This window comes from Pleuronectes platessa, chromosome 8, assembly GCF_947347685.1.
Source record: "Pleuronectes platessa chromosome 8, fPlePla1.1, whole genome shotgun sequence".
NCBI lineage: Eukaryota > Metazoa > Chordata > Actinopteri > Pleuronectiformes > Pleuronectidae > Pleuronectes > Pleuronectes platessa.
Window position 1 is genome coordinate 28853733 of NC_070633.1, and position 22848 is coordinate 28876580.

The 22848-nt window shown below is 42.2% G+C and overlaps 1 protein-coding gene across 2 annotated transcripts; it reads right to left on the minus strand.

Annotated features, from left to right (window-relative positions):
• Positions 1–12403: 12403 nt before the first annotated feature.
• Positions 12404–21492, minus strand: LOC128445397 (uncharacterized). 2 transcript variants are annotated; one of them, XM_053428028.1, is made up of 6 exons: positions 21357–21492; positions 21206–21265; positions 15128–16121; positions 14843–14998; positions 14667–14759; positions 12404–13574 (listed from the first exon to the last, which is right to left on the minus strand). In XM_053428028.1, the coding sequence occupies exons 3-6, from the start codon at positions 16109–16111 to the stop codon at positions 13248–13250; spliced, it is 1560 nt and encodes a 519-aa protein (XP_053284003.1). In that variant the 5' UTR covers positions 16112–16121; positions 21206–21265; positions 21357–21492; the 3' UTR covers positions 12404–13247. The 2 variants fall into 2 exon arrangements, with proteins under 2 accessions (XP_053284003.1, XP_053284004.1); XM_053428029.1 differs by lacking the exons at positions 21206–21265; positions 21357–21492 and adding an exon at positions 20691–20753.
• Positions 21493–22848: the final 1356 nt, after the last annotated feature.

Sequence of the window (22848 nt, forward strand, 5' to 3'; positions counted from 1 at the left end):
GACACGTGACCTCTGAGGTTCATCAACCTGGAACTGAACAGGACTTTGTTAAAGAGGAAAGTTCTGAACCTTCTGATGAAACATTTAAAAACAATATTTGATTAAATGAAAACTGAATAACAAATTAAAAACAGCTAAATGTACTTGTCACCTGCTACAACTGAGTAAAACCAAATTAATATCTTCACCACAGTTCATTCTCAAACTCCTTATTCTCCATCTTTTAATCACCAAGCCAGTATTTAGCAAAGTAGCTATCTGTTAGCCTGTTAGCATCAGTATGAGTCGTTTGTTGCAGTGAATTAATCGTCACGTTTAATGGCGATGTCAAAACAACACTTCCTGTCTATGACCATTGTTACATTTCATTATAACAGTAATTCATATTTACTGTTTTTACATAAGTTAATTTCCCTTGATTATAACTGAATTTTATCTAACTTCAATACAAACATCTTCATCTCACTGAGATATTTTATTCCCTGATCATAAATAATAAATAAAAACAACAACATCTTCACCGGATCAGTGGAAACAAACAAACTGCAGATTTACAGTCGTATCTGTGATTGATTTGCTGGCATTACGACTGCCGAGGCCTCTTAAGATGTATTTCTGTCGCAGGGCGGAAGCTGGAGGGAACCCCGGTCCTCCGCCCCCCCTCGCCCCCCCGCCGTCAGGAGCTGCTGGAGCGTGGCGACAGATTTGTGATTAAACAGCCACTTTGTCATGTGAGAGGACGTAATGCATCAACACAGGTGAGCGTGAAAGCCTGTTGTGGAGTTTATCATCATGACTGCTTCAAAAATTGAAATGGGTTATTTATTGGGTGCCAGTCACGTCAGGAACACACACACACACACACACACACACACACACACACTGGCAGATGTGTTTTCCTGTCTGACGGAGGCACTGTTATTATTATTATTATTATTTTCTTGACAGATCGGCCGAGCTGCAAATCTTTAGCTGCAGCCCATTAGTAATCCTCCCCCGCCGTCGCTCTGATGTTTATTATTTCCCGCCAGCAGGACGGATAATTTATGAGGGAAACCTGCTCGTGTACCTGCAGGTTGGGAACAGGATGCAGGTCAGAGCCGATATTAAAGTCATCAAAACCAAATTCACCAAAGTGATTCAGGCAGCGGCAGCGCAAACTAGAGGCGCCGCGTCAATGTCAGAGATTCATGACGGCAATTCAAATTCACCAGGAGGAGGAAGAGGAAGAGTGATGGAGGGAAGGATTGAAGGTGTTAGGGACGAGGAAGTGAGAGTGATGCAGACGAGAGGAAAGAGACGAAGAGAGGAGGGAGTCATCTTCACAGGAAGTGAGAAGGATGGAGGGAAGAAGAGTCAAGGAAGAAGGAAAGGAAATCATGGAGGACACAAAGGAAAGGTTTGAGTGACATTATGTTTAAAATGGGATGAAAAAGGAAGCAAATGATAAAGAGAAGAGGAAAGAGAAGAAAGATGAAAGATAGAATTGAAAGTTATGAAAGGAAAATAATAGAAAATGATATATAGATAATAGATCAAATAACTAGGATCTCTGAATTCCTCTTTTCAGACATTAACTCGTCACAATCACAAATAATCTGTTTCCTTCTTCTTTTAAAAATCATATTTTTGAACAAATTAGTGTTAAATGGTGCGTTAAATTAAAATTTACAATTTCCCAACAAACTTAAACTATAGCCTGCTGATTTAATTACAAAGTTTACGACGTATAATTGTTTGTTCGTGGATTTATTGGTGGAGGACTGTTAAAATCATAATTTATAATTCATACCAATGTTTTCACATTTTATTATTATATTAAAGTACAATATATTAAAACTGGCTCTCTAGATGTGTTAGATTATATTTTGAGGATCATGATAATGTGGCTGGTTAAAAATATGACTTAAACAAACAAATGATATTGTATATTGTATTATACATGTATTTTTGAAGCATAATTACAATGATAATAAAATCTGTGTGTGTGTGTGTGTGTGTGTGTGTGTGTGTGTCTGTCTGTGTGTGTGTGTGTCTCAGAGGTCTGGGGCCACTCACACATTCAGTTTGGAATCCAGGAGCCGAATCACAGACGTTTTGATTTAAAATCCAAAATGTTTAAGATTTTAATGAGAACAAGATTAATTTATTAATTATTAAAGGTTGATAATGAATTAGTGCTGATTTATTAAATAACTGCTTCCCTGAGTTTTCAGTGTCATTTGAAACTGTATTGATCACCTGGTGTTTCTGTTGAGCCTCCTTCTGATCCATCGTGGTGTTGACTCGTGTGATGTGGTGGCGGCGGTGGCGCAGGAAGTGGAAGTGGAAGTGGAAGTGGAAGTAGCGGTGGCGGCGGCGGGTCACAGGCGGCGAATGGAGAGGAAGTCGGACAGATGCAAATGAGACCCTGGTTTAAATGGGACTGTTTTCTTATTCATGGAGGATTGATGGAGTCGTGGTGCGGAGGAGATGAATGAAATATGCAGGAGCGGCCGAGTCGCCGCCGCCACCGGACCTGTGATTAATACGAGCTCTGTTGTGCGCGGGTTCGATGCCGCAGCGCCGGGCGACTCCGTGACCGACTGAAATGGATCTGATGCCGGTCGACCGCAGGGTTCAATCCACCGGCTCCACTCAGAACATCCTCATGTTCTCAAACTCAGGAGAAGCTGATGCTGAAAACACTCGTCAGCCATTTTGTTTCTTCAGAGACTGAACATAAGCAAACACATGTCAGATCTGTTGAGAAACAGTAGTTCAACTTTTCTTAATGGGATCAAATACATTTCAGAAACAGGCAAAGCAACTTATTAATGAGCTTCAGGTTCTGTTTTGTCCACTTGTTGAAGACGCCTCAGGTTCTGAGCTGTGAAACTTCCTGATGAATCTGTTCAATTAACATCAGACGCTCATAAACTGAAAGAATCATTGTTGTTAAATCTTTCTTCTCATTGAACAGTTTCATATTTTAGGGAGAAGATTTCATATTTAACTGAACAAATTCCCCAATCTTTCCTGATTTGCCAGCTGCCTTCACTCAGAGACATGTTTCCCTCTCCCCCGGGTTCTGCTCCACGCTCCTGACGTGAGGTCTTCGGTTGGACCACGAGTAGAGTTGGAAAAAAAATACTCAAATTAAAAGCTGAGCATAAAAACATCATTCAAAAGTCTATTTTAAAGATGTATGGAATACATATTTATACCTCTGGCATTGCATTAGTGTTTTTTTACAAACTTTTTCCTCATCTTATTCTACAGAACAATTCCACGTGCACTATCTCGTGTGTGGAGACATTTCACCTCAGCCAATGTAGGAGGAAAGGATGTGTACATTTATGAATACTGTGCAAAGACCTATGTTAAGAACTAAGACACTAAGATCCAGAAGCATGTAGTCAAGTGCCCAAAGTTTCCTCAGGGCTCAAATCAGCCTATATGACAAAACAAATGTTTATATTTATGTCTGTTTATGACAAGGTAAATACAGTTAGTATAAATTACCCACAAAATGTTCAGCTTATTCCCGTTAATTCCCGTATATTCCCATATATTCGGGTTAGGGTTAGGGTTAGCCCTGAGCCTGGAGACCGAGGTCTGTCTCTTCTTCTTCTGCTCATCGTCTCATCGCAGTGAAGAAGACACAGGTTGTTTCTGTTCGTGTGAAAACAGCTGAGATCAGCTGCTTCACGTCTGACTCAAAGGATCTGTTCTTCAAACTGAACCACTGTCTCATGTTTCTGCAGAAAATCATCTTCACATTTTATTTTAAAAGAAAAGTTTGGCAGCATGCTCACTGGGCTGAGGAGGAGAAGTCCACTTGTTCAGAGTCTGGTTTGTTTGTAAGATCTCCATAGAAATAACATGAGAGTGAAATATGAGAGGACAGCATGTGTGTTAATCCACATTAACTCATAACCTGGTGAAGTGTATTTTATAGAAAACTTTATGAATGTTTGAACGCAGGAGAAAACTCTGTAGAACCTGGTTCTGTCATCGTTTGACTTTCAGCTCCCAGACGTCCGGCCGCAGCTAAAGGTCGAATCTGTGCTTCCTGTTCAGATCTGACCCTGAATCAGAGAGTTGTGGGAGATGAGGTGTGTTTCCTGTTGGATTAAACGCACGTGTGTGAGATAGCAGCTGATGCCATCGCTGGCGTCAATCTGCAGGTGGAAGAAACCACAGATAAGCAGAGTGAGATAAGCTGCGGCTCCTTGAAGTGGTTTATTCATTTCAGAGCTGGTTGTATCTGATCCTATCGCTGAGGACCCATTTCCACGCAGGCCGGGTTTCAGACATGAGTTCAAGGCGGCGAGCGGCCTCACTTAGCCCGATCACATCAGGTGAGTGATCCCACAGGAGGGCGAGGGGAAACTCAATGAGCTGCTCCACCAAACATCTCCAGGTCTCACCATGAAACCCTCTCCGGCTCCAGATCCTCCATCAGCAGGAAGACTCTGACGAGGAGTGGAAACAATCAGGAGCTTTAACAAGCTGCTAACACCAGGGTTTAAAAAATACAGATCTGACATCGATCTGCTGGTTGATGTTAGCTTAGCATCTTCACTAGCATCAGCCACTGGCTTCATGCTAAAGTCCCAGAGCAACATGTTGTTCAGTAAACACAACAGGTGAGTTTATAACATCTGGATCATATCATGTCTAGTAGGTTTTAAAAAGCTGCATCACCTCCTGATCAGCAAACATCCGCTCGTCCTCACACTTCATCAATCCTCTCTCTCTCTCTCTCTCTCTCTCTCTCTCTCTCTCTCTCTCTCTCTCTCTCTCTCTCTCTCTCTCTCTTACAGGAATGAAAGATGCTTCTCTCTATCTCTATAACATCTTCATATGTCCTCAGCCAGTGTGTGTGTGTGTGTGTGTGTGTGTGTGTGTGTGTGTGTGCAGGTGGAATCACGTCTGGAGTGTTGCTCTGTGTTTATGTTTGTGAATCTATTGTGTGAATTAACAGGTTTATTGTTCATGGCAGCCCGTGTGGAGGAAGCAGTGATTATCACAGCAGGAGTCTTTTCAGCTTCCTGCCTGTTTTTCTGTTCAGAAGCAAACGTCTCAGTGTTAAAACTTCTCTGTTCATTTGAAGGAAAGATGTGAAACAATCCATGTAAACTGTTTCCTGAAGATGTTTCTGGATAAATCAGGTTTATATTATTTCACTCGTGAGCAAAATAACTATTAAAATCTTTATTTTAATAACTTTTAAAAAACACCTGTTATTCCCACCAAGATACTGACACTTGATTCTGGAGTCTGGACTGAGGAGGTGGAAAGTTTCACGTGTTCTTCAGACCAGTCATCTAACCTGAGACCAGAGAGGACACCTCCTGGGACGTCCTCCAGGACGAGGGGACGTCTCTACTTCACTGAACCTGCAGCCTCTGTGGACAGACCCTGGATCAGCTGCAGAAAGTGTCTGGATGAGGATATGGATGTTTTCCACTCGAGCAGCAGCTTGTGTCTCCTCAGTCTTTGCGTGTCGGGTCGTTAGAGAAGCGGAGCCTGTTCCTCAGCTCGTGATGTAATCCTGTGAAAGTGGGAGACGAGCTGGGAGGCGCTGATTTGCATGTGGGAGAATCCTGGAGCTGCGTTTCCTCTCTGCTGCTGTGGAGAGATCAAAGCCCACGTCACTGTGGTGCCCGTATCAGCTGATCTGAGGCGACCGCGAGGCTTCTCACAGAGAAAGAGTTTCATGTTCACGAGTTCATCAAAGCAGAGGGGACATCACAGCCGAGCTAATTACGGCCCCTGCGACACAAAACACTGCAATTAACCTTATTGGATTTTTCCCGCGGTTTCATGTTTGACAGGAGTAACAGAGGCTGTCGAGCTTCCTCATCACGCTCACACATGTTGTGTCTTCTGCTGCTTCGGGCTCCTGACGCACAATCTGCATGAGAACAAACAAACAAACAACCTCTTCCTTCACAGGCTTCTCCGGTGTGAGGAGGTTCTTCCACATCTGAGAGTCTAAGAGGAAACTGAAGGAAACACATCACAATCATAAGAAACTGATTTAACAAGTGGATCATCTCAGGAGATTATCTGGAGTTTAGAGCAGGTCTGGAAGCAGCTTCAATTAAAAAGGTTCAAATTAATGAATTAATATGATAATTAAAGTTAAATGAGGATTTTAAAAGGTCAGCGTTGAGTTTGTCTTCATGTTTTTTTAAGACAGGGAAATAATCTTGAATGAATTCACGACTTCATCTCCTTTACAGACTGAATATCATCTGATATGAACTGGATTTTATTTTGTGTTTCTTTCACATGATCTCATAGATTCTTGTTTACACATAACGTTAATTCAGTGACTGAGCTTTTATCCACATTGTTCATGAAGATGAATGTGAGCGGGGGGGAATGTGGCCTCGCTCTGTGAGCAGCAGCCGGTCGGATGTGAAGGACGTGCAACTGCAGAAAGAAAGAACCATTTAGAGCTTTGCACAGTGGGGGGGGGGGGGGGGCCTTGACCGTGTTGTGATCACTGAGCTGCTGCTGCTCGCTGCTCACACATGAACGGAGTAAAAGCAGCTCAGCAGAAAGAAAAGACCTCAGCGCTGGAACATCTCACTTCAGTTCAATTCAAAGCTTCAGACATTTTTCAGCTGCTCCGGAAAAAACTGTCCAATCATCTCTCTCTCATCGGCTGAACAGAGAAAGCTTGTGTTGTATTGTCATAAGTTAATAATGGGAGCTCGACTCCTCTCTGGGTTCAGCTCAGTTTGGAAGTCAGACTCTGATTCCATCAAGATCCTCATCCACATGAGGTTCACTGGAAGTCCTCCTGAAGTGTTGAGACGAACAGACGAAGCAGATGAAGACAAAGTGTTGAAGTTTGAATTTGGACCTGGAGCCGGATCCAAACAGTTACAAGTCAAAGTCAGAATTATACTGCAAAAATAAAAATGCATTAGTACAAATGTTCTTCTGTCTTTAACAACACAAAAGTCTCACAATGGAAACACAACCACAGACACATCAGGTGCTTCCTGTGGTCCAGTGAGGCGTCGGCTGTGGGAACCTGGACCAACCAGTGGCTCCTTCTATCTGACCTCAGACGGGGGTCACATGTGAACAGGAAGTAACTCTCTCACCTCTGTTGTGCTTCTGTCTGGTGGATCTCTTGTTCTGGTTCTTTACCCGTCGTGTTTTCCTCTCCCCCCCCCCCCCCCCCCCCCACCTGAGTGCACTGTCCTGTATTTAGCACTCGGTGTCGGACATGGACACCGGGATGTCCCGTCTCACCCGTCGTTGGCCGGACTCGACAGCGATGGCGTTTAATTCCCTGCTCCGTCTCCCTCGTCCCTGTCCACCCCCCCCCCCCCCCCCCGGGCGCACTGAGAGGAGACAGCGAACCGAGACCCAGATTTAATTAGTTTCTTCTTCTTGTGCGAACCCGGCGCCGCCACTGTCAGGTTCCCCCCGAGCAGGAAGGTTGTTGTTGTCAGGCAGCCCGGTTCAGCCGCGGAGGCCACTGATCCACCGCAGCGTGATCACACATCCCCCCCATTAATTAAAGTTCCATGTGAGTGTCTGCAGGGAGTCGCCGCTCCGCACCGAGCTCCCGTCCAGATGCTTCCTGGTTCCGAGCCTCGGTGGACGGCTCGTCTGTTTCCCTCCGACACACACACACACGTCGGAGGATCCAGATAAATCAACTTCCTCCTAATCGTTGGAAATTAAACAAAGAAACTTGAGATCACGTCTGAAACTCCGGGAGATGATGTCATCAAACTGAAGACAATCATATTTGCATCAAACACATTTATATTGAATATTATACATTTAGATTCCACTTCAGTTGTTTTAGTTGAGTTTAAACTCATTACAATTCAGAGCAGGTCTAAAAACAGAATGAAACAATGTGTATTAATTGTATTATTTATATTATTTCATTATTATTAAAAGTGTAAAAGTGTAAAACTGATTTATGATAACAAAATCTTTATCTCATGGCTTTTAAAGCTGAAGCCAAAGCATCTGGATCGCCCCCTGGTGGCCGGAGGCAGCATCGGCTATAAACCCCTCCTCCATGTTAGCAGATGGGACATGGAGTTAAATCAATGTTTGTAAAGATGTTTCTGTCATTTCATTGTTTCTGATCAGTTTGGTTTGAATCAGTTAATCAAGTTATTAATCTGGTAATGATTGTTCTTTAATATTCAGCTGGTTCATTTACATGGAGGAGGATTCATGTGTAAAACCTGCTGTTGATTGTTTTGATATAAATCTGATAAAGAGACAGATTCATGTAAACTCTGTGATTCTCCCTGTCATCAGTTCACTGGTGGACACATGACTCTGCAGAAACCAGTTCACCGTGTCCAGACCAGAACCATCTCCTGGCTCTTCTCCCCGGACTCGAGCCGCCGGGACGCTCTGTGGTTCGGTGTCACCTGACCTCACTCCTGGTTTCCACCGGACCGTGCTTCTGACCTGTGGCAGTAAAATGTGATGTGTTGTTAACAGAGAGAAAATCACACTGAACCTCATCATCCTCTTACGGCCGCCATTCATCACCGGCTGCTCGTGAACCTTTTACTGCCGACGTCCAGGAGAGAAGACCCCCCCCCCCCGCTGTCCATGTCGTAAAGCTGTTAGACCCCAGAGAGTGTGTGTGTGTGTGTGTGTGTGTGTGAGTGATGGGATAATGGAGCACAAAGCTTATTTTCTAACAGCCATATAACTCTCCATACTTTTCATTGCTCTTCTATCAAAGGTAAATTAAAAGACTATTTGTTGAGGACTATTATGTTTGGACGTCGTGTATCTGAAATTCACGAGAGCTTCCATCAGAGGAAACTTCCTGGAATCATCATCAAGCATCAGATCAAACTGGAAAATAGATCAAATGGTTTTCAGATTGAAAACAGTGGAAGAGAAACGGATTGAACTGAAAGTCACGTTGATATTAGAAGAACAGTTTTAATCACCTCATGATTCATCAGATTCATTTCAGGTTCAGGATCGTGATCGGGACAAACTCATGAAATAAAAAATCATTCAAATTAAAACAGAAACAACCAGATTAAAATCATCCAACTGGAAAAGGGACGTTTGGAAAATGATGGTTGAGACTAAACTGACAAAGTTATAAACAAAGTCAAGATTGATTGAACAGGTAGAAATCAAAGAGATCACTTTGATTTAACTCCACAGCTGAGGCTGTTAACCTGTTGACTGGTTAAACACTAATGTGTCATTCAGTCTCAACCACGTTAGCTTCATTACACTGCAGGGAAACAGACCTCGTGTCAGCTTCTATGCAGCTTGGTTCTATAAGGTGAGTGAGTGAATAGAGACCTAATTTCCTCAGATAACTAATTATTCTATTGTTCATTAAAAGAAGATATTTTTATGATTTTTAATCTTCTTCTAAGTCGTAATCGTACGTTAATCTCATTTTGAAGTTAGATCACGAGTTCTTTAACTTTTCCCAGAATCCTCGGGCCTCTCCATCATGATCCACGTTGCAGCTGCAGCTCTTCCTCAGCCGCACCTTGGCTGAGGTTTTCCATGCGAGGACGTTAGAGCTCATCAGGACGTGTCGAGGAGATGAAGGAGGAGAGGAAGGAGGAGATGAAGGAGGAGATGAAGGAGGAGATGAAGGAGGAGATGAAGGAGGAGAGGAAGGAGGAGATGAAGACCGAGCCACAGTTGCCATCTGACGCCCGGCGGCCGCGAGGAAACAAATATCTGTGAGCCTCCTGCAGCCGCTCGCTGTAAATCAGCATGTGGCGGAAACATATTTCCTCCTCTCTGCACAGCCGATGGCGGCCTGCGAGGGGGGGGGGGGGGGGGGGAGCTGTAATGTACGAGTGTTTGTGCGACGAAGGTTCGAAAACAACTCCAAACTGTCAAATGACCCGAATCCGTAAGAAGAATGAAAACAAACGAGGAGGTAAATAACCTGGAAATGTGAAATCCTGGGCTCATAGATCTTCAGCAGAGAGAGAGACGCTGCTCAGGTGAGACGTCCCACAGAGGACACGCATGAGAAATCACCCCCCACAGGGAGGACGGGGGGGGGCGTAGAGAGAGGAGGAGGAGGGGCAGGAGGAGGAGGAGGATGAAGAGGACGAGGAGGAGGAGGACGAGGAGGACGAGAAGCAGGAGGAGGACGAGGAGGACGGCGGGGGGGGAGGACGAGGAGGACGAGGAGGACGAGGAGGACGAGGACGAGGAGGACGAGGAGGACGAGGAGGACAAGGACGAGGAGGACGAGAAGCAGGAGGAGGACGAGGAGGACGAGGACGAGGAGGACGAGGAGGACGGGGAGGAGGGGGAGGACGAGGAGGACGAGGAGGACGGGGAGGACGGGGAGGACGAGGAGGACGGGGAGGAGGACGAAGAGGACGAGGAGGGGGAGGACGGGGAGGAGGGGGAGGACGAGGAGGACGAGGAGGACGAGGAGGACGGGGAGGAGGACGAAGAGGACGAGGAGGGGGAGGACGAGGAGGACGAGGACGAGGAGGACGAGGAGGACGAGGAGGACGAGAAGCAGGAGGAGGACGAGGAGGACGAGGAGGACGAGGAGGACGGGGAGGAGGGGGAGGAGGGGGAAGAGGGGGAGGAGGGGGAGGAGGAGGAGCCAGAGGACGAGGACGATGAGGACGAGAAGCAGGAGGAGGAGTAGGTGAAGCAGGAGTGGGAGGAGGAGGACGAGGAGGAGAAGCAGGAGTGGGAGGAGGAGGACGAGGAGGAGAAGCAGGAGGGGGAGGAGGAGGAGAAGGAGGAAGGTTCGTCCATTTCATCACAAAGAAGTTTGTGAATTATGTGAATGATTTCTAATATTAATATAAAGCTTCTTTAGGGAAATCTCATATTCAGATAAAACATGTTTTTAGGAAGGTATCTGGTTTTTAATTCAACAGGCTTAAAGTTTATGAATCCAAAATGTCTCCTTATGGTGAAACTGCTCCAACTTTCTCTGTGGGATAAAACCTCATGTTCTTACTTCTAATATATTTATGGGAGAAAACTGAATCTTTCATTTTCACAAAGTTGGTCAGAAATAGATTTTTTTAAATCTTATAAAATAGATTATTCAAAGGTTCAAACCGTAACTTTTCCACATTGAAGTCATCAGACAGTTTTATATCTGTAGCTGGTCTTACATTTTGATTTCAAATCTTAATAAATCTAATAAAATGCCAAAGAAAAGATTATAAAACATGTGAATCGGTCACATGACGAGTTACAGACCTTCTAGAGTTAAAGCTGTGTCTCCATGTTGTTGATCAGCTTCTGGATTTCCTGGGTCTTGATTCTTTTCCTGATGATGGCCTCACTGGTTCCCAGTGAAGAGGTGACCTGTGCTGAGTCGGCTGCTTCATTAACTCAAATCATTTACACCAGATCTGTGAATCTGCTTCCTGCTGCCGGTTGAAGAGCATCAGAGAGCGAGTCCACGTCTCACTGCCCACCACACTCAGCACAGCATTTATTTTGAAAGGGTTGAAGCTGCCGGAGGAAGAGCCATCGTTCACTCGGAGGTGATGAAGACGAGGAAGGAAATTAAAACGCAGAGCGAAGAGTGAATCTGAGCGTTTCACTTGATTCCTCTGTCGGCTCCTCGCTGCTCTGACAGCTGATGTCACTGGAGGAAGAATCGCTCTCGTCTCTGTGACGTGAAGACATCACAGGCTTCTGTGTGTGTGTCTGTGTGTGTGTGTGTGTGTGTATGTGTGTGTGTGTGTGTGTTTCCCTCGTCTGGATCTAAGTGGAACCATTAAAAAGATCCAGAATGATTTATTCTCTGCTCCTGAAAACACTGAACCGATGGATGTGTTGACGTGTGTTGATAGAAGTGTTCGTAGATTGTGGGTCCAGAAAGTGAAGCCGACTCGTCTGACCAGCAGGGGGCGACTCCACTGGTAGTTTCTATAGAAAGTGAACATTCAGGAGTTTCTGTCTCTACACTGATAAAAATTTCCTGCCTGATCTACTTAAAAAAATCGAGGCAACTTTTTGCATCAGAATATTAGTTAGTTCAAGCAAGATTGGGCTATGTATGAACTACTTAAGTTTTTCTAGACAAGATCTAAAGTTTCCAAGTAAAGTCAATTTAATTTTCCCAAGTAAAATCACCTAAACTTTGCAAGTAAAGTTAACTTAAATTTACTTTCATAATTAAGTTGACTTTACTCAACAAATTGCATTACTTTACTAGCAAAATTTTGCTGACTTAACTTGAAAACTGACGTTATTCAACTAGAAAGTTTAAGCTGACTTTACTGGCAAAATGTGCTTCATACATACAAATAATTAAGTACTTCATACAAAGACCAGTCTTGCTTGTTGTACATAGTAATCTGATGCAAAAAGTTGCCTCAATTGTTCTAAGTAGATCAAACACTATTTTTCAGTTAAATATAATGGACATCAATTTGTCACTTTTCAGCCTTATTTTTAAAAGCTGACATTTTGGTCATGAAATAATCAAAACTAACAGCGTTCAATATCTGCCCTTCAGATTTTTGACCTATTGTGTATATGTCAATATTGTGATAACAACATGATGGTGCTAAAGGAGAATTCATAGTCATCAAAATTGACAGGGTTTATTGGCTCTGTCATTAACTCCAAATCACATATCTCTGAACAATACCCACATCAGGTATAAACATTTATTTAAAGCACTTCACAAGGTGAAATACATTTTGAAATGCAACTTAATCCTTAAGTCTCTCACTCCGAAACAATTGGTGCTTAAAACAACACGATACACATATGAAATTATCATCTGACAGGGCTGAACAATTTGTTAGTCGTCTAACATTTACAATAAAATTAGCTTTGTATCAGTTTAGAAATCCAAATTGTTCATCACGATATCCCAAAATAACCAAATTATGAAAAATAGAATTCCCCTTAAAAATTATAAATGATAATTGTAATGATCGTCCAGCCCTGGGTGACAGCCATTTGCTTTAGCTGACTGTACAATTTAAAGTGCAAGGAACTATTGTAAAGCATACAGCAACACAAATATAAATGTAGTCGTTTACATTTTCAGTATACCTGAGAAAGTGCATTAGAAGAGCCTGAGAAAGTGCTGTGTAAAACCCAAAACTAAAGAACTAGCCGAGAGGAAGCTCACTCAACTCTCTTCCTTTTATGATGTCTGTATGGCTTTTAAACACGTAAACTGACCTTGAAACAGTAAAACCTGCTGAACTTGAAAAGAGGAAGGTCACTCAAACTATTGGCCTATGACGTCATTTTGACTTTTAGGCATGCAACATGACCTTGAGATCATGAACCTTTGAGGACATTTTGAGGTTTACATCCTCCAGCTCTAGAAAGATCTTCTGAAAAACCTCAAAGGTATATTTCAGTTTCTTAGGATAGCTTAGTTCCAAGGCATACGTAAGTCCGATCAGGAAGGCACAAGCATGTGCAACATCAGAAATACCGAAAAGCACCTCTTCTCCCTCGATGGCTATTCCTATCTGGTTGTCGAGACCTTCATCCTTGGCTTTGCTGACCATAAAGATGTTCAGTACCATTGTACTGATGGCCTCTTGGAAAGCTGCAGCATCGTCATTGTCAAAAATCTGTAAAATATACCATAAAGACAGGTGTCAGTAAATTTACTTTAAAGCTTTAATAGCTTTTTTAAAGCACTTTAATTTTAAACGGATAGTTCACAGAAAATGAAAAAATCACTCATCAACTCACCACTGGCTGAGTCTAGGGTTAGGGTAGTGGCAGGCAGACACTTGGGTGACGCCACACAAGCAGTATGGAGGCATTTAGTTTTTTTTAAAATGGTGTTTTATTTTAACAAAGGAGGTCACAATTGCCTTCAATGTATTGTATTCGGCTGCAACACAGTTTACTCCTAAGTCTCTTGAAGTGTATTGTGGACTCAAACACTTCACCCTACCATCCATCGGCATAGTGGAGAAGTAGATAATTAGGGAATACAATTTTTTTTCTATCCCTTTTATGTAAATCCAATGATTAACAAAAGCATTGTTTGAAAGCAAAAACAGTGTTGTAATCACGTCTGAGTTGTTTTACATTGAGGACATAAGGAGACAAAAAAGTTCAAGGAAATGCCACTGATTGAATATTCTGTTTAGTATATAACCACTAATTCCACCTTAAGTTAAATTTACACTGTTGTTACTCATTTAGCTCTACAGAAGTTACAATTACACTTCACTTGTTTGGTTTATTTCTGTTGACAAAGACGCTAATTAATTGAATTGGGAAGGGGGTCCAAACTGACCCACTTTTCATTAACTACATTTTAATCGTGAAAAAAGTAGAACTTGAGGTTTTACCATTGAGAAGCAAAATTGTAAGACCCATCATTGGATAAATCATCTTTGCATTTAATTAAGCACTGCAGCAATGCAAAAAAAGTAAGAATTTGAGGAAAGACTAACTTTGCCAAAACATTTAAAGTTTGCATGCCTGAAACAGATCTCTATTATGCATGTTTAAAATCTTCTTGTTTTGTAAGGTTAATTTTAAATGCCATTTACTTTGCATAGTGGAGGTTACTCCAGCTGTATTATAGTACATTTAACTATACTGTGCATATTAATTTTCCAAAATTGTGCCTTGTTTAGAACCTGAAAATGTGATGAATACTTCAGTAGAAATATATACACAAGGCAGATGTATTTTATCTTTACCTGGTAGACTTTGATAAATCCCTCCGGCTTCTCTCCAAGGTAGAGAATGAGGCCTCTGACCACCGCTTCTCTCCTAGATTCAATGCTGTTGTCCTACAAAAATATTAAATATTAAATTATGTAGAATCAGAATGCTACTACACAAAGCTAACTGCTATACTATTATAAGTACGTGCCTTATTTAACATGTCAAGGGTCTCATCCAGTTTCCTCCCGACAGCTCCTCCCTTCCTCCTGAACAAGCTCAACAGCTGGGGTGTATATTGATCCAACTTCCCTAGGAATGTGGACTGGAGTGGCTTCAAAGTGATCCTCCGGAATTCCTCCTCGACCTGAGAGAGACCAAGACAAAGATTGAGATACAAGCCGATAATGATTAATTCCATATAGAGAAATTACATTTTTAACTTTGCTAACAACATCCTGTAATAGAGAGGACACGATTAAAATATTCAACATACCTGGGAAAGCGCAAACAGGGCAGGCCATCGAGCCCTGAAGTCAATCACCGGTGGTTTATTGAGAATTACATCGGTTCGACGCAGTGAAAAGGTTGTTGCCATCTTATCATTGATCACGCTGTCGTTGTCCCTCTTCTTGAACTCGTAAAGAAGCTCCACTCGCACCTGTTCAAGGCTTTCCAAACTTTCGCCTTGAGGAGGAGGTGGGAGGTAATTCACCTCCGATTTCTTTGCCTTTTTCACATTTTTTGCTGGAGTGCTATCTGCAGCCGATTTTCTCTTCAGAGTATTAACCTGTAACTCTGGTAGTCCAAGGTGTTTGACCTTCGCTCTGTAATTCCCCATCTTGTACTTAAGGCTGTTGTGCCAGCCGTACAAACCATTAAATGAAACTGGGTCCTTCAAACAAGGGTGCTTCATAATTAGGGCCACTGCTACCTGCTCTCTTTGTGCTTGTGAAGGATACGCAGTGTAGAAAAAAATACTCTCTGCTAATTTCTCCAGAATGTCCGATTTTACTGAAGGATTATTAAGAAGGGTTCCATCCTTTTGGTAAACTTCATTTGCAGCTTGTAAAACAAGCTCGGTGTCAAAGGCGAAGGTAGGTACCTCAAATTGAGCTGGCCATGACACAGTACGAAGGGAGGAGGTGCTCCTTGGAGAAGAGAGAATGATGGTATCACTGGATGCAGTGGAACCAACATCTTCTGATAAGTCTGCACCACTGCTATCAAAGCTCTCCAGGATCACTGGCTCAGCAGGAACCACCTTGATGGTGTCTTTGTCCTTTATGTCGCATGTTTTAAGGAGAGTAAAAAACTGACCATAAAATTCCTGGTCCTGGAACTGCAAACTAAAATCTTCCTCGATTGCAAATGTCTCTTGAACGATATTCTTCAAATCCTCCACAGTCTCTGGGATTCCTGAGGGCAAAGGAAGCTTCCTTATTTGTTCTCGGAGTATGACTCGGAGTTTGGCAGACATGTTGATGATTCTGTAGTTGAAGAAAAAGACATAAGAAACATTAGAACCTGTGGCAGCATTCAGTTGTCATAAAGACTAAAAAAGTTGTTTAGTTTGTCCAGTTTGGATGACTGTAAAAAGCATGGCGGACTCTGTAGAGAGGACCCACTACTGATGTTAATATAAAGTATTTAAACATAAAGCGCCCATTTTAGGGCAAAGAAAACTCAAATGCATACAATTTAGATGAAGCACACTAGTGAAAACATCACTAGGATTAGGATTTGTATACAGTTTCTACCAATAGATCCCTTTCACCTAAATCTTACACACTGGACCTTTTAACAATTTAGAGCAATGTGTTAAGAGCATGAGGTATTCTCAGTTAAGTAGATAATGTCCTTTGCAGTTTCATAGGTACATATTGGACAACAATTTAACAATTTAAAAACCTGCTAATGTATAGTGTATACAACTACCTAATCTTGCAGGAGAATGTGATGCTTCAAGGTGACAAATCGCTTTTGCTGAACAGTATATGCGACAAGAGGGTAAGAGTCAGGCTCGCCATGGACAATGAGGATTAGACTCAGTTCAACAAAGTCTGGAAGCCCTCCAGTGGATCCATAGGCCAAGATCATTCCCACTGAGTAACTGGTGCCATGGCAAATCACTGTATTGGCCACATGAACACATGTCTCTCCAGGAAACTCTCTTTGCACCGCATCCTGTATGTTTTCCTTCAGGACATCCACAGGCACTGTGGACAGATTTGAGACATTGAGGGCAGGTTTGAGGATGTCTCTGCCATGCATATGGTAAGCCAGCATGAACTGATGCTTAACCGCCAGAGTCAATAAAATGTTGCGAAAACACCTGGTATGTCGAACGACTCGCTTAAAGAAGCTATGTTTCGCTTCAAAGCGCATCGTCCACAGAGCTACAAGCGGTCCAAAAGCCTTGATTAGTTGTGGATAATGTTCAAGGAAATGGTGCTTTGGCAGAAGTTTTGCCTCTGGGAAAACCTGCATGTATCTATGCCTGTGCTCTGATATCTTGGTGTCAAGGTATCTGATTGTGTCATCGGTGTGAACTGGAGAAACCACTAGTTCAACAATGTCTTTTAGATCCATTAGAAGATGCCATGCTGGTTCACTCTCTGGCACTGTGAAACCAATGATAAGAGGGAGCAGGCGCAACAAACACCAATTTTCATGGGCGTTTCCACCGACGCTGTTTTGGGTGGCAAAGTTCAGTGGCACAGGCTGTGGGCTGTCAGCTTTGTCAGTCCACCTGTAGCTGAACTGTCTGATTAGGTCATTGAGTTGAAATACAGTAAAGTATTTTTTCTTTATCAGAACCTTAAGGCACAGAGCCAACTCCAGACGTACTATTCCCTCGAAAAGGTCGTGGAGCAAGTCTGGTGGATACCCTGACAAAACGTTAAAATATCTTAATGTATTGGTCAAGGCACACTGCCTTTTCACACCAAAGCAGTGAGTGAGAGTGGGACTTTCTAAAGCAGTTTGTACATGAAGAGAATGTTCCTGCTTCGTTCTTCCTCGGAAGGATCCAGTTCTTACTTCTTTTTTCTGAAACTCAGACAGCTCTCCCAAACAAAACCTACAAACATGAGATCCAGAAAAGCTTTCTAAAAAGCCACTGATTGAATGGGCACCTAAATTGTCCGCTACTACACAAACTATTGTGCCTTTGATTTTCTTTCCAAACATAGGAATAAAGAGCCCTTCCTCTTCCAACTGGACAAGGTCTTTTAAAAGTGGTTCAAGCACTGCCTCATAACCAAACTTCTTTACGTCAACTGCCTTGCAAAGCATAGCTAGATAAATTGACTTCAATGTAGCACGAAACTGTGGTGGAATATTTGCCAATACCCAGTACACTGCAGTGATTGTGTTTTTTTCGGGATGTCCCCAGAGGATTGCAAACCTCAAAATCGTCAATGTAGAGAATGAGAGGAAGAGTTATGTCTTCAGTTGAAAGAAGTGCATTTTCTTTAAAATGTGTTCCGTCACGAAATGACTTGTAACATCCATCGAGAGTAGTATATGAAGAGTTGAAAGCTTTCTCCTGTATGTCTTTCACACTTAAAATCTGTGACAATGACTGAAGAATGGGAATGTATTGTAATGTTTGACCTTCCTTTTGGTCCAGAATGTATTCGACAGGCTCTACCACGTGAAATTTCTTCTTAAAAAACTCATGCCTTTTGTAAGAGGTGGCAAGAGGACCGTCAGCTCTTAAAGCTGTGCCAATAGGGTTTGTCTCACACAACTGTTTGACTAAATCGGAGATGGCAGAGTCATTAAGCACCCCCTCATGTTTCCTTAAACATGAATTTACAGTTTTTGTTATATCAGAAACTGACACCGAAGAAGATATAAACTGGAGCTCTGCTACTACTTCACTAATGCAATTGCTTGGCACATTATAAATGCTCTCTAACTTTAATAAAAGGTGGCCTAGCTTCAGTTCAATTTCTTCTTCTTTCAATTCTTCCTCTCCTGAACAGTCATATTCTGCTGAACCCTCAGCCTCAGAACATTGTGCTACAGCAATATCATCTGTAATATTTGACTGGTCTACATACTCATGTACGATTTCAACCCGGAAGTCACTTGAAGAATGTGATGCGTGTTGTCGGGATCTGTGTGATGCAAATGTTCCATACACATTTGTGTAAAAATCACACTCCCTGAAGACACAGTGCACAGTTTCACTTTTCCTAAGATGAAATCCAAGATGTTGGAAGTAATCCTTCTCAGAGGAGGCACAATAACTGCAAAGTTCACAACTAAAACAATTCACTTCTGGTGTGGATTTGTTAGTTGGATGTCTCTTTGACAAATGTGACTTGAGGGCATTCCAGGTTTTGAAAGAGCAAGGGCAATCAGGATACAAACAGGGAAGAAACTCTCTGTGGATGTGCCTAAACCTATAGTGCTTCAAAAGTTCATTTGTTTCAGGGCAAACAAAAGTACAGATCTTGCAAATCCATCCCATTAGGACTGAAACCCAGGGGCTAGATCCAAGTACATCCAGACCCCGAAGGAGAAGCAAAGTGAGTGGTCTCTGGGGAAGGTTAGGGTGGGACTCTGCAGGAGATTCTTGATGTAGGCATTGTTAGGGCAGGGAGCTTGGCTTCCATTAAACGTTGTTCACCTCTCCATTTCTTGGTCCGTCTGTCCATCGACAAAAGTAAAAATAAAAATAAACATAAGACAATAATTTTGCTGCTCAGTCATTTAAAAATAGACTGCAATTTTCCTAGCTGATTCAGATTTCCGTTTATCTCTTTTTTAGTCTGACCTGCCAATTAATTTTTCTTTCAGGAACTACAACAGACAGCACACACACATTTGTTGAACTTTTCTGTTTATGGAAACATTTTACTGTGTGATCAATAGTAAGAATATTGAATGGCATTACTTTTACATTGTATTTATAATATACCTCACTTAAAGAAAGCCCTTTGCGATTATAGTATGATTTACGATATACGATTTTGGCCTGATGATTCTCATTTCATTTAAAAAGTTGTGCATGCATGGCTCAGGACTGGCATAGGATGCAAACAGTTTGTTTTGTTTGATTTGTAATTTTTGTTTAAAAATCATTACTTTTGCTTGGAATGCTTTAGAAAGATGACGCTACTTTATGAAACACAGACTGGATCATCAAGATGGTTACTGATCAAGCAAGTCATACATTAAGTCAAACAACCAAAATTATGTTTTATTGTCATAAAACATAATTTTGTTTATGTTGATTCTACTGAAGGGAGATAAATTTAATGAAAACATAAATCATGTTTAAAATGTGTCACCGGTCTGTAAGTAGACTTGGCTCCTACAGCTTCAATGATTAATCAGTTAATAGATTACTTTTCCACCATTAAATTAATTGCCAAGTATTTTGATTATTCATTCATAATTTTTAAGCATTTTTTATGAAAGCATAATCAAATACTCAGATCTCACAATCTCAATTGTGAATGTTATGATTTCTTTACTCCACTGTGAGAGTAAAGACATTTTAGGATATCACCTTGGGCATTGGGAAAAAACTAATTAACATGTTTCATAATTTTATGGATTGATTAATCAATAATGAAATCAACAATGAAAATAATAGTTGCTGACAAATGGGTATCTTGTACAGCCTTGCTGAGTCACAATAGAGTAGTTTTATTTTATTAAAAAGGATTTGGTTATTTAAATTAACACAATCGTAATTTCAAGCATTTTCATTGAATTCCAGCATCTGTGAGACCGTTTGTGTGACGATGGTGGATGGGTCAGAATAATTTGCTGTAGAAAAGATCAAGATCACAGAGACCAGTCCTCTTTGTGGACCGTTCCTCTCTGCTGCATACTGTGCAGCAGACATACAGAGGGTGTGTGTGTGTGTGTGTGTGTGTGTGTGTGTGTGTGTGGAGGGGGGCTGCTCTTTCACGCAGAAGCTGAGTTTACCTTAGATTGACTCATTTTAAGATTATGTCAAACCAAGAAAAACGATAGCTTTCATGTAAGCTTGTAAAAAAATCGTTTTGCTCCGTGGCAGTGAAACTTCAACTCACTTGTTCTCCGGCGCAGCTTCTCTTCGTGTCGCGGTCTACACAGACTGTATAGTCTACAAAGACAGACCGAGAGAGATAGAGACAGGGAGAGAGCGAGCGGGCCAGGGAGACAGAGACAAAGAGAGGGAGAGAGAGCGCGCGCGCACGAGAGATGCACGTGTCACATGCGTGTGCAGCAGGCAAAAAATAAACTATCCATATCGGACCTTTTTGATGCCATTTGCAACGTCAGACCTATGTTAAAACATGGCGCTGACAAGAGCAGCTCGCCTGCGGAGCCGTGGCTCAACCGAAGCCGGTGTGAATAACTGACAACCGCGACACGAAGCCGTTTGCAGATCAAACGCAGACAGTGCGGCCCCGGGGTAAAGAAAACGCTGCGGCACCATGAAAACCCTATTAGTGTCGCTAAAAATGTTCTTTAAATATACTTTGTGTAAAGCCACTTACTAATATTATCGTCATAAAAACCCTCTTACATTATTTTTATTTCTTTAACAATGTGAAAACCTTACCTGGAAGTTGTCGAACCGTCGATGACAAACTGGCTTCACCATGCACAAAGTCCAATGAAACTGTAAAAAAAATATCTTCTGATTAAAATGAAACAACATTGTGTTACTGCAGTGCATATATTTCAGAAACATATTTTGGCGCAAAGTTTACCTGATCAATGAAGGTGATGAGACCCGTCGCCATGCTAGAAAGTTCTTCTGAGCCAAAAATGGGGCCCCGCCTCCTGACCTCAGACCACAATAGGCACAGCCTATGGCAGAGCACTACGCAGGTGCATGAAATCACGTGACTCCCGCCACTTTACAGCGTAAATGCAACAATAAAATGTGTGTTGCATGTTTGTATGGAAGAAGATTAGTTGAGATTTCGTAAATACATATTGTTAAGAAAAAAAATAATAATCTCTTGTATTTTCAACAGATGCAGATTAAGTCGACAACTATATATTTTTTGTAGAACTAAAAGCATACATATTTATTGTTAATATCATAGATATAATTGTGTTACAATTACATGCTCTCAGAATCACTTTTATCAGTGTAGTTTCAAGTCTTCTTCAAACAGCTGATGATCATTTAGTGAATTATGATCATACAGACCATAAAACACCGGATGTGTTTGGGGGGGGGGGGGTACCAGCGTGTGATTGACAGATAGTGCCGTCCAATGGGTGCAGGTGGGCGAGTCCTCAAGTCCTATGTTTGGAAACTAAGATGAACAAACACTGAAACTCAGAAGAAACTCAGAACATGAGGATTTTTCAGCTTCTATTTCAAACTGAACGTCTTCTGTCCCCCGGTGTCCATTTGGTGTCTGTCTCTTCACTTCACACAGAAACTACTGCAACGATTTCCATTCATCTTCAGGAAGGATTTGTTAGTTTTCTATGATTTGTCAAAGTTTTATTTGCAGCAGTTTAGGTGAAATCCAATGAATGATTTAGTAATTTTATTGTTGGTTTAAGATTCACTTTCTGTGTGTTTGTGTGTTGCATTGTGGGAAAGTGGAGCAGGTGAAAAGACGTTGTGTCTTCATGGATGTTCTGTGGAGGACAGTGTGCTGCAGGAGTGTTCACGGATCAATGAGACCTCTGTCGATTGGTCGATACTGAGCGAGGAGGTGATCACGGTTCTTTGTGTTTCTAACAAAAACAGAATCTAACGTGTCCCCAGAGATTCTGTCTTTAGTCTAATGGACCTGTTCTCAGTCTGTTCACTTCAGAGGAGGGACACACGTCCTCACCACACGTCCGTCCAACAGGTCCTGAGAACCTGAGATCACACAATGTCAAGAAATGTTTGGTTTTCTGTCTGAAAAGTCAGAAGGTCTGAACCACACGAGACCTGGAGGTAAAGTTCCGTTTAACAAGTGAGTCTGGACCTGGTTCTCATTAAGCGGGGGGGGGCAGAAGATGATTTCTCTGCTCCTCTTCTCTGCTGAAGTGGAAGTATACCCCCCCCCCCCCGCGCTGCTGCTGCTGCTTCTCTATCATGGATCTCAGCTTCTCCTGCAGCAGGGCGGCAGATTGTTAATCAGATTCATAAATAATAGAAGATGGCAGCGTGGCCCCTGGGCGTGGGGGCCACTGCTCTCTCCACGGCGAGGAGAGATGATGGAGGAGGAGTCAGACGGAACAATATTA

Coding starts and splice junctions, on each gene's coding strand:
- LOC128445397 (XM_053428028.1), bottom strand. CDS start 16,111: ATGTCTGCCAAACTCCGAGTCATACTCCGAGAACAAATAAGGAAGCTT. Junction 14,760..14,842: donor CCCTTGACATGTTAAATAAG/GCACGTACTTAT, acceptor ATATTTTTGTAG/GACAACAGCATTGAATCTAG. Junction 13,575..14,666: donor GATTTATCAAAGTCTACCAG/GTAAAGATAAAA, acceptor TATATTTTACAG/ATTTTTGACAATGACGATGC.